Source organism: Schistocerca americana, chromosome 1, assembly GCF_021461395.2.
Source record: "Schistocerca americana isolate TAMUIC-IGC-003095 chromosome 1, iqSchAmer2.1, whole genome shotgun sequence".
Taxonomy (NCBI): Eukaryota; Metazoa; Arthropoda; class Insecta; order Orthoptera; family Acrididae; genus Schistocerca; species Schistocerca americana.
In genome coordinates, this window is record NC_060119.1 from 676,618,160 (window position 1) to 676,631,136 (window position 12,977).

General features: G+C 39.3%; 1 protein-coding gene across 1 annotated transcript in view; it reads right to left on the bottom strand.

Moving 5' to 3' along the window:
• LOC124608773 (protein kinase C) overlaps positions 1-12,977 on the bottom strand; it is a 232,768-nt gene that overhangs the window by 156,165 nt on the left and 63,626 nt on the right. Inside the window, exon 3 of the mRNA XM_047140014.1 lies at positions 1,470-1,617. Coding sequence (XP_046995970.1) covers positions 1,470-1,617 — 148 coding nt within the window. The remainder of the gene's footprint in view (positions 1-1,469; positions 1,618-12,977) is intronic.

Below are 12,977 nucleotides of genomic sequence, written 5' to 3' on the forward strand. Positions count from 1 at the left end.
AATGTAGAGTTCTGTGAAGTTTTACAAGGATCAAGGAGGAAGACTGACTGTGTCATTGATCATTTAGACAAAACTAGAGGGAATTTTATAATCAGCAGCATGATTGTTGATTTTCATTTGACCTAGCTACTGAATTTTCATAAATCCCATCTCCCTCAATTGATTTTTTTTCTTTTATCAAACATGGAAGCATCAGCTTCTACAAACAAACAGGGTCACCAAGTTTTGTCTGTTTTTTTTTTTCTTCCTTTTTTTTCTCCCCCCCCCCCCCCCCGCCCCCCACCCCATCCCCCACCCCCCACCCTCTGCATGGTGAGTAGTCATATCATTGAGACAGTTCTAATAATACTTACTACGTTTAGTCAACAAAACTCGCTTTTTGTGCTATCTAAAAATATAACAATTGTCCAGGTGTAAGATTCTCACTCTGAGGGTGCCATATAAACTTAATTATCCATATAGACAGTTCATCCATTCAAGGTATCGAGGACCTCAATGATTTTTACCTATTATTGACATGATACAAGCAAGGTATTGGTCTCAGGGATTCCAAGACTCTCAAGAATGTTTTAATTTCATGTTTGATGTCAGATAACAAATGGTAAAAGAAACATTTTTGTGTGTGATAGTTACAAAATAATAATTTTCTGATTCTTTATCTTTTACTTCTACTGTGAAACCTTTCTTCTGGCCAAATTTCATGATTCTACATCAAGAGGAAGTACGCTATAGGTTTTAATCAGTGTGTTTGCAAGTATCAAAACTTGTGACAAAATCGCCATATCTTTCAATTACATAGACTTAGAAACTTCACATATTTACACCATCAAAGGACTGTAGTCCTCAGTATGGGACATAAATTTCTATTCAATATGTCGACCCATTGCTGATGAAAAGAGGTCTTAATACACAGAGGGACAGACAGATAGTGGGATAACGAATGACAAAAAAAGTTTTTTTTCATGTGATATAGTTACAAATTAACAAGTTTGGATTTTTTTCCCTTTACTTATACTGTGAAACCTTTCTTCCTGCCAAACTTCTTGGTTCTAGATCCATGGGAAGTACCCGACAGGTTTCGATGAGTGAGTTTGCGAGTATCGAAATATTTGACATTAATTGACATATCTTTTGATTACATTGACTTATAAGCTTTTTTACATCACCAAGGGATTGTGATCTTAATATGTGACATAAATTTTAACTTGATACATCTCACCATTTACGAGGAAAAGGGTTCTGAATAGTCGGACAGACAGACAGACAGATGGACAGACAACAAGTGATCCTAGAAGGGTTCGCTATTTACTAGTTGAGATACAGAACCGTAAAAATATAAAATGTTCATTCCTAGAAGTGCCAAATAATTAAGTGTCACTCTGAAAGGAAAAATATTTCTTATACCATAAGTTGTACCAATGCTATGCTACATTTCAGTAATAGGTAAGTTGAAACTGCATCTAACAAACCATATAAAATCCCGACAGTGTGAACAGAAAGTGGGCTGCCGAAGAAAAGTTGCCATAAATTTGTGTCCATTTACTTGATGGACACGTCTGCGCATTGCACCACGTCGGCGATTGAAGCCTTGTCGTTCTTTGAACTCCCGAGGCTTTTCTGTAAGAAACAACACACATAAGAAGCTTACATATTTGTGTTGTGCTTATAAAATATCACTCATACAGTTTACACTGAGTAATTTTAAAAATATTATTGTCAATTTTAATGATGGATGTGCTCATACTTTAAAGGCATTACACAGCATAACGAGAAGAGTTTCCCACAAGATATTTTGTAAAATAATTGTGACAGTTGTAAATGGTTTTCTGTATAAGAATACCATAAGTATATCTAATGAGATATTATTTTATAATAGAATAACAGAATCTTCAAAAACATTTAGTTATTTCATGGAAAAACTAGATTAGATGTGTATTTATTCCCACTACTTCCAAGAGTACACAAATTATCATCTTCTATTCATGCAGTAGAGGATATAATTACAACATATTTGATCAATGGTTTTAATCTTCACTGTGGATTAATTGTACTCATTCAGTTACCACATTTGACTGAGTCACTGGAGAGCATTGCCCACTCTAGAGTTATTTGTTTCTAAGGGACAATGGTCAGCAGTTTGTCCATCCAGACATGCCTAACCATCTCTCGTCACTGCGAGGTGAGAACAATAGCGACTGCACTTTTGGTTGATCAGCTGTTGTAGCTTGTGGCACTCCTGCCTCATACACTAAATGGTGGAGATGTATATTTTGCACTGTGAATGTTAACGTAACTGTATGTAATAAGTGATTCTCTAACACATATCATTTTTCATTGCAGCCTGAATGGATCGAACCATAGCACAGTCCTCCTAAATTCATGGTCCTCTGATAACATTTACACTTTACACTTTTTTTGTGGATGCTAACATTTTGGTCCTTCCAGGCTGAATTGTGATGGATTTGATGACATAATGTCCAGCAGCAGCCATTCATTGGCAGAACAGCAGGGACAAGTTTCAATGGAGCAGCATGTTCGTTCAGCCGGCAGCAGCAACATGGCACACCTATACGGTAACTACCTTGGTCTGGCTATCCTGCTTCCAGTTGTTCCCACTTATTTTAACAGCTGTTTCTGCTGTTGCCTGCCTCTATTAGCTTTCCATCACAAATGAAGTTTTAAGAAAGAAACTTGTTACTACATGCTCGATGACAAAAGAAAGTCTCATGCAGGTGTTACAGTTTACAAATGAATTCCATGTAACAGGTAAATCAGACACTCTGGGTAATAGTGTCAGCCTAGAACAGTTTCCAAAGATTGTTGAGAAGTATTAGAAAATATGGTTAAAAAAACCCTCCTAGAGAGAGACAGAAAGAGAGAGCAATTCGAATGAATCATGCCAATGCAGGTGATAAGGTTTTTTTCAGATATTGGATCTACCTTGAGTACATCAAAATATAGCATCAAGCTGCCCACCATAAAAGTGTCATGATCTACTGGTGATGTAATGCAATTCAGACATTTTTGTGACATGTTTGTGAGTTTTGTCATAAATAATGATGAATTAGAGGACACTGCTAAGTATCATCATTTACTTAGTTCATTAACTGTAAATGTTGGTCTTCCAGAGACTAATTTCAATATAGCTTTTGATTTGGTTTGCAATAGATACTTGTACAATAATAATCAGTTGATTGCACCGGCAAATGCAAAGAATGAAATTACAATGAAATCCAGACCATTATCTGTTTACAGGCATTGATAAATATCAATGGGGACAGTAGAAAATGTGTGCCCCAACCGAGATAGAGCGTCTACCATGCAAGCAGGAGATCCTGGGTTCGTGTACCGGTTGAGGCACACATTTTCAACTGTCCCTGTTGATATTTATCAACACTTGTAAGTAGCTAATGGTCTGAATTTGGTTGTAATTTCATGCTTCGAGAGCTGCAAGATCACCAATGGTACCTGTTCTTTTGGACATGTCCAAAAGAACAGATACTATCTTCACATTCAAAGAAACCATTAAGCTATTGTCAATGAGAAAGGCACGTGCAAGTGAGCTTTGTGCACTCCTGAATGAGTCTTTAAGCACTGTGCAAGTATTGATGGCATTACAGCACAAGGTCTCTTTGCAAGTCTTCATTACGTCACAGCTCCTTATAGCATGAATTGAACAGTCTATAAGAACAGAATTTGAAGCCAGTCCGTGTTCAAACAGCTTTCTGACATTAAAAGAAACATGTGCTTTTCTCAAAAACAAATACAAATCAGTTGAAATTGTCGCAAGGTTACAGTATCACTATGTCATGGTATATCTGATAATAAACAAGAGAATGCCTCCAATGGCAAGCAGTGGAGTATTTGAGAAAGATTTATATCACTACTACTGCTGCAAGCATCATTTGCAACAAGCCTAACATGTTGCACAAGTGCAGCAAATTCAATCAAACTGCATGTAGCAAACACAAAGCCATTGTGATGCACAACACTGTGTGCTACAACTGCATGAAGAGTGCCCACAGGGATTCTCAATGCACATCCATTACCTGCCCTACTTGTGGAAAATGACACCACATGTTACTGCATACAGCATTACAATGTGCACAATATGGCATAAGGAAGAATTGTCCAACTGATATGCAACATGAGCACTATAAGAAACATCAATCAAGTACATCAAGTTACTGTTCATTGAAGGTCAGCCCGGGCAAACGAATGCTTCTTTTGTCAGCAAGAATAAAGTTGCAAGAGAGCTTTGGCAAATGGCAGACTTGTTGTACTCTATTACATTGAGGGTCACAGTCATGCTTCATACTGAAAGCATGTGCACAATGCCTCAAATTTCAAAGGTGATACAGCCGAGTACCAAGTCAAGGAATATGCGCAACACTTTCACAAACAAAACAGCGTCTGTGTACAAGTGGGCTCCTGCATAAGCAACTAATGTTGTCTGTTGAATGTTTAGTTTTGCTGGAGAAAATGACAGAGATGAGTAAGTAGAACTTGCCAAATGGACAATTCACTAATTCAGATTTGTGGTGTCCTGGCAAGATACACATATTGCTAGGAGCTGAATTTTGTATGTACATTCAAAAGTCAAGGGCTGTCTTCAGAGAAGCTGATCATCCTGTTTTCCAAGAGACAGAACTAGATTAGATTGTATCAGGACAGTATCAAATGGTAAAGGATAGTAATTTGTCATGGCAGCCTGTCACATCATGCTTTGTAAACTGATGTTCAAACATTTGAAGAAATTCTGGGGATAGAAGAATTACTTTGAGGAATAACAATGAAAGGAGAGGAAGAATACAACGCATTCTTTGTGGAATGCACATTCCACAGGAAGATTCATTGTCCTCCTTTGATTTTGTGGAGAGAAAAATCAATTAGGCGATTCTTTCCACAATGGAGTAAATGCTTCTCTCAGGCTGAACAGAGATGAGTGAGACAACAGAAACTTAAGGGAAGCTACACTGCATCCATGAGGCAATATGAAGACATTCGTGGGGAACTATGTGTCAGAGAGACTGTGGCCTCAGTTGCCTGAGACTGCAGTCGTGTGTGTGAGTTGCGTTTGCATGAGTGCATATATGTGTGTTTCCTGTCTACTTCTGACAAAGGCTTTACTGGCTGAAAGCTATTATTTGTGACTGTCTTTTTGTTGTGCCTATCTGCAACTCAGCATCTCCACTTTATGGTGAGTAGGAACTTTTATTTCACAACATTGTTACATTCCATTGTTTGATATAATGTTGACAGTATTATTCACATCAATCACATTTAGAAAAACAGAGTTCATTCTGTATACACATATGTGCACTTTTTGGAACAACCTATACTGACAGTATTTTTTCTTTGTTTATAGAACTTCTATATTTACATCTGCAACTACAGATGCTCTGTAAACTACTATTAATTGCATGGTGGAGCATACTTCCCATTGTACCAGTTATTAGGGCTTCTTCCCATTCCAGTCACATATGGAGTGTGGAAGGAATAAATGTTTAAATGCCTTTATGGATGCTACAATTAATTATATCTTCTCCGCACGATTCATATGTGAGCCTACAGTCATCATTTAAAGCTGGTATTTGAAACTTTGTAAGTAGGCTTTCTCAGGACAGTTTGCATCTATCTTCAAGTATCTGCCAGCTCAATTTCTTCAGCATCTCTGTGACACTCTCCCATTGGCCAAACAAACCTGTAACCATTTGTGTTGCCCTTCTTTATATATTTTCAATATCACCCATTAGTCCTATTTGGTATGGGTCCCATACATTTGAGCAGTATTCTAGAATGGGTTGCATAAGTGATTTCTAAGCAATTTCTCCACAGGCAATTTGCTTTTTCTCAGTGTTCTACCAATGAACCGAAATCTGCCAGCTGCTTTACCTATGGCTGAGCGTACATGATCATTCTGTTTCATATTCTGACAAATTGTTGCATTCAGATATCTGTTATGAGTTGACTAAATTCAAATTTTGACTCATGGATACTGTAATCTTACGATATTATGTAGTTTTCATTCTGTGATGTGCACAATTTTACATTTCTTAAGCCACCGTCAGCCCATGAAGTATCAGTGCTGAGCATTTACAGTCATCATGCCTGTGCAGATACTGAAGTGGCGAGGTAGAAAGTCTTACATATATGATGCCCCTATTCTTTTCTTTTTCCATTTTCCTAGTGTTAACTTGGGCCATAATGGACCCAGCATTTCTGCATTGTTGTCTGGAACAGTTGCACCTACAGAAGGACAGGGAGCAACAGCAGTATCAGCAGCAACAGGAGCACGTGCAGGCACTGATAAACCAAAATGTGGACTTCCTTCATCCCCTTGTCTTGCCAGTGGGGGAAGGGTGGGGGTGGGGGGAGGGGGTGTGCAAGGCACCTGCTGTGCAGTTTCTCACCCCTGACACCCCCAACACTGCCAGTTTTGACGAGGCAAAGGAAAGGGGGGGGGGGGAGGGGGGGAGAATTATCTGCACCAGTTCTTCTGCACAGCCAGGTAAGGCATACGGTCTATCCAGATGATAAGGTGATTTTGTTTTCCAGTGCAAGATTCTTCGTCTCCCAGTACTTACTGCAACCTACATCCTTCTAAATCTGCTTAGTGTATTCATCTCTTGGTCTCCCTCTACGATTTTTACCCTCCACACTGCCCTCCAATGCTAAATTTGTGATCCCCTGATGCCTCAGAACATGTCCTACCAACTGATCCCTTCTTCTAGTCAAGTTGTGCCACAAACTCCTCTTCTCCCCAATTCTATTCAATACCTCCTCATTAGTTATGTGATCTACCCATCTAATCTTCAGCATCCTTCTGTAGCACAACATTTCGAAAGGTTCTATTCTCTTCTTGTCCAAACTATTTATCGTCCATGTTTCACTTCCATATGTCGCTACACTCCATACAAATACTTTCAGAAATGACTTCCTGACACTTAAATCAATACTCAATGAAACAAATTTCTCTTCTTCAGAAACGCTTTCTTTGCCATTGCCAGTCTACATTTTATATCCTCTATACTTCGACCATCATCAGTTATTTTCTCCCCAAATAGCAAAACTCCTTTACTACTTTAAGTATCTCATTTCCCAATCTAATTCCCTCAGCATCACCTGATTTAATTAGACTACATGCCATTATCCTCGTTTTGCTTTTGTTGATGTTCATCTTATATCCTCCTTTCAAGACACTCTCCATTCCGTTCAACTGCTCTTCCAAGTCCCTTGCTGTCTCTGACAGAATTACAATGTCATCGGTGAACCTCAAAGTTTTTATTTCTTCTCCATGGATTTTAATGCCTACTCAAAACTTTTCTTTTGTTTCCTTTACTGCTTGCTCAATATAAAGATTGAATAACATTGGGGATAGGCTACAACCCTGTCTCACTCCCTTCTCAACCGCTTCTTCCCTTTCGTGCCCCTCTACTCTTATAACTGCCATCTGGTTTCTGTACAAATTGTAAATAGCCTTTCGCTCCCTGTATTTTACACCTGCCACCTTTAGAATTTGAAAGAGTGTATTCCAGTCAACATTGTCAAAAGCTTTCTCCAAGTCTACAAATGCTAGAAACATAGGTTTGCCTTTCCTTAATCTTTCTTCTAAGATAAGTCGTAAGGTCAGTATTGCCTCATGTGTTCCAACATTTCTACGGAATCCAAACTGATCTTACCCGAGGTCAGTTCTACCAGTTTTTCCATTCTTCTGTAAAGAATTCGCGTTAGTATTTTGCAGCTGTGACTTATTAAACTGATAGTTCGGTAATTTTTGCGTCTGTAAACACCTGCTTTCTTTGGGATTGGAATTATTATATTCTTCTTGAAGTCTGAGGGTATTTCGCCTGTCTCATACATCTTGCTCACCAGATGGTAGGGTTTTGTCAGGACTGGCTCTCCCAAGGCCATCAGTAGTTCTAATGGAATGTTGTCTACTCCCGGGGCCTTGTTTCGACTCAGGTCTTTCAGAGCTCTATCAAACCCTTCACGCAGTATCGTATCTCCCATTTCATCTTCATCTACATCCTCTTCCATTTCTATAATATTGTCGTCAAGTACATCACCCTTGTATAGACCCTCTATATACTCCTTCCACCTTTCTGCTTTCCCATCTTTGTTTAAAACTGGGTTTCCATCTGAGGTCTTGATATTCATACAAGTGGCTCTCTTTTCTCCAAAGGTCTCTTTAATTTTCCTGTAGGCAGTATCTATTTTGCCCCTAGTGAGATAAGCCTCTACATCCTTACATTTGTTCTCTAGCCATCCCTGCTTAGCCATTCTGCACTTCCTGTCGATCTCATTTTTGAGACGTTTGTATTCCTTTTTGCCTGTTTCATTCACTGCATTTCTATATTTTCTCCTTTCATCAATTAAATTCAATATTTCTTCTGTTACCCAAGGATTTCTACTAGCCCTTGTCTTTTTACCTACTTGATCCTCTGCTGCCTTCACTACTTCATCCCTCAGAGCTACCCATTCTTCTTCTACTGTATTTCTTTCCCCCATTCCTGTCAATTGTTCCCTTATGCTCTCCCTGAAACTCTGTACAACCTCTGGTTTAGTCAGTTTATCCAGGTCCCATCTCCTTAAATTCCCACCTTTTTGCAGTTTCTTCAGTTTTAATCTACAGGTCATAACCAATAGATTGTGGTCAGAGTCCACATCTGCCCCTGGAAATGTCTTACGGTTTAAAACCTGGTTCCTAAATCTCTCTCTTACCATTATATAATCTATCTGATATCTACTAGTATCTCCAGGATTCTTCCATGTATACAACCTTCTTTTATGATTCTTGAACCAAGTGTTAGCTATGATTAAGTTATGCTCTGTGCAAAATTCTACCAGACAGCTTCCTCTTTCATTTCTTAACCCCAATCCACATTCACCTACTACGTTTCCTTCTCTCCCTTTTCCTACTATTGAATTCCGGTCACCCATAACTATTAAATTTTTGTCTCCCTTCACTATCTGAATAATTTCTTTGATTTCATCATACATTTCTTCAATTTCTTTGTCATCTGCAGAGCTAGTTGGCATATAAACTTGTACTGCTGTAGTAGGCATTGGCTTCGTGTCTATCTTGGCCACAATAATACGTTCACTATGCTGTTTGTAGTAGCTTACCCGCACTCCTAATTTTTTTTTTGTTCATTATTAAACCAACTCCGGCATTACCTCTATTTGGTTGCTTACATAGTATTTTCAAAATCATGAGGTGGTGGCACGGTTAAGTTTAACCAGTATACTTGGCAGTCTCATGTAGCCCAGACCACAGATCAGCAACACCTCTTGCACAAGTATCTCTTTGAGTGTCCTAAATGTGCTATCTCATATCCAGAATTGCTAATTTGGGACCCTGATTATCCAGTTAGCTCCTGATACTGAGTTTCAGACTGGGGCATAGATCTTGTCATATGCCCAAATTGTCAAACTGCATTAGCTTATAGTGGCAGGAAGATATGCTCTATCTGATAATTGGCACGTGGCACAATTAAGTGTGCACAATAAACAGCCCCTATTGCCCCTGCAGGATATCCCAGGTAGCCTCAAATCCTGCTGAGTCATCATTGTTGCCACCATTGATGATTCCGGTGCACTGGCATCACGTGCTGCTCATCCTCACCTGTGTCGAGCTCAGTAGGTTTGCACTGCTAGTAGCATCTTAATTCCTGCCAACAGAATTTTTTGGGTCTTCAGTGTTGTTCTCCTTCTGCTTAATGGGTGAGCCAATGGTCCTGCCAGTATTTTTATTTGTTGCATATTCACCAAGACAGCTCTTACATGGATACCATCAGACAGGTCATTCAGCAACTGTTTGTGACAGTTGGTGGGCCACGAGTCAATCATTGGAGAGAGTCAGTAATTGGAAACCCTGATGCTGGATTCTCAGGCTGCCTCTGACATCCTACGTGCATAGTCATTACTTTTCCTCAATAGCAGTTGTAGATACCAGTATTATTTTTTTAATTTTGGACAGGTCAATATTATCTCAGTTGCTTTCCTGAAAACTTTCATGTAATTTTATACAGAGTATGTCATATTTCAAGCTAACATTTATGAAAAGGAATTACTTTATAAACTATTTTAGTTTTGATGTTACAATCAATAAGTACTAGATTTTTTTTTTAAGAAATATTTGAAAGTATGAATTATTTGCACACTTAAAATTTCTATTATTAATGACACAATCCTGTACTGTTTACTATGTTTATTTCTGGATTCATTTATGAACTAATAGTTGAAATTAATAAAGTATTGAAAACTAGTAGGAATTCATTTGTTAAGAAAAATTGTAAACCCTTTGGAATAGTGTTATTTCCGCAGAGTGTGAGAGGCGTATGCTTGACTTTGATGTGATCAGACTTATTTTTGTATAATAAGTGTGAACAATGTAATTTCAGCTTTGTTAATGTGAAAAATCAAAATACTGTATGATATCCTAACATGTGAGAAAATCAGTGGAAAATATATTTACATAAAAAATTCTGCAACGTCAATCTTCCAATTTATTTAGTTCAAATCAACCATGAGAACTTGATGTTAAATTTTGAAGCTTCAAGAATCAGACCCCTAGATAACAAGAACTGAAGCCATCTCAACTGACAAGCTAAGTAAACTTGAAAGTTTTAAATCTAGCTTAAAATCATTTCTTTTGGACAACTCCTTCTACTCCATGGACGAGTTTTTGTTTCAGAAATCACAAAAAAAATAGCACCTCTAAATGTAGTTGCATGTGTAGAACTAAAAATTTCAGTAATATTAATATTATCACTATTCATGTGTGCATATATATCTTGTAATCTGACTTGTTCTACATCATATTGATAAAATAAACCGGAAAATGATCTACAGAACTAAAATTTGATAAAACCTTGGCCCAGGCGGAAAATTTCAATGTACATGTTTCTCTTAAGCTGTCAGGGATACCTAAATTCTCTCTCCCATGTCCCATATCTTTCATTATACACAAGGTAAAGGTAGAGTTGCAGCTTTGGCAGGTTCAAGGTGTCATTTCTCCTATTTCATCAAGTCGATGAGCCACCCCCCTGGCAGTGAGTCAAAGTCCAACAGCACAGTGCGCTTTTCCAACAATTTTAAACTGACTGTCAACAGGCAACATGTCGTGAATTCATATCCCAAACTGCGGCAGGCAGAATTATTTGTGAAGTTGTCGGGAGGGCCAGTATTTTTCCTGCATCACCTTGCATGATTCCTGCCTGTAGTTGCCATTGGGCATGGTTTCTCAGACTTTCCTGGTCCTCGATGCCTCCAATGGGCTTTACCAGTCAACTCACCTGCCCTGTGGAATCTTGTCTGTGCCTGGAATTTGTAAATGATATTTGGGGCAATTGCTTCAGGGCATTCCCTGTCTCATCATTACCTTGATCACATGTAGGTAATGGGCCCTACTTGGGAGGAGAATCTACAAAACCTGCAGTCAGTTTTCTAATATCTTCATTGCAAACTGGGAAAGCACAGTTGTTTCTCCCCAAAGGTGAATTTTTTGGAAAGTAGCTTAATAAAGATGGGCTTGTTCCTATGGATGACCACATCAAAGCCATTGTCAACTTGCCAGTGTCCAGGACTCTGAAGGAGATCCACTCTTTTCTGGGTAAGATTTCGTATTGTGCTCAGTTCATTTCCCGGGCTACGCACATCTGCAGCCTTTTAATCAGCTTACCAGAAGGGCATTAAGTTTATCTGGTCTGCAGATTGTCACCAGAGATTTCAGTTGCTCAAGCAGTGTTCATGCTCGGCTCCCTGTCTGACTTCTTTTATGCCAGATAAACCTTGAAGCCTGCTCTGTGATGTAGTTCAATGTGGCACTGGTGCCAACCTGTCCCATTGGAACCTGGCTGGCACTGAACAGCCTACTGCTTATAGCTTGAAGATACTTTCCACTGCACAGCATAATTATTCACACGTGGAAAAGGAATTAAAAATTTTCACATCTTCCTATATGGAGCGAGGTTCCTCCTCATCACCGACACCAAGGTATTGGTTTCCTTATTTGTTCCTCATTCCAAGCTGCTGGATAGAACTGCCAATTGATTGCAGAGGTGGGCCCTGTTTCTCAGTAACTATTGTTATGATGTTCATTACCGCCCAGCATGTCGTTGCTGATGTCCTGTCGCGGCTACCAGGTCATTCTCCAAGGGATCCTCCTGCTTGAAGTGGAGGAGCAACACTGTTGAGTGACATTCCCTGACACTGATTTCTTGCATACTTCAGATGCTGAATGCCTGCACTGGTGTATGACTCATAGAAAAGCACTGACACAATGTCATGTCCAGTAACCGATCATGACACTGAAATCTGGGACGGGCTTGCAGGGCCTGTGCACAGAATCAGATTGCACCACTATGCCAGTTTTTTCTTTGGCTTGTCTTGAGGCACCCTTGGGAAAAGGTGCACATTGATTTCAAGAGTCAATTTTTGGGCAGCATGTGGTTGTTGGTGGTTGATGCATTGTTCAGTTTCCAGTATGTTGCCGAACTGTCCACATTGTCAACTGCCACTGTTCATGCACTGTCAGTTATTTGTCATTGGCGGATCCCCTAGAACCTTTGTGTCTGAAAATGGTACGTAATTTGTGTTACAGGAGTTTGAGCATTTTTGCATTCACAATGGCATCTAGCATCTGACAACCGTCTCGTTTCACCTGTTTCTAACTCGGAGCTGGAAGCTTTGGTTGTACGTTTATGACTCAAATGAAAAAATATGTCTGCCACTTCCTGTGACAATTGTTGTCGAGTTTTCTGCCTACATACCAAGCCATTCACTGGGTGCAATCTGGTGGAAAATTTGCATGGGCACCAGCCGCATGGTGTCCAGAATTTGCTCTCCACTCAGATTCGCATTCTACAAACCAATGTGGGCCACCACATTTACTTCCTGGGCTGTTGTTTGGATCTGGTCCTTTGGCCAGCAGCAGAGGTGGTTGTTGGGTGTCATTGTCAGCCACAAAGGTT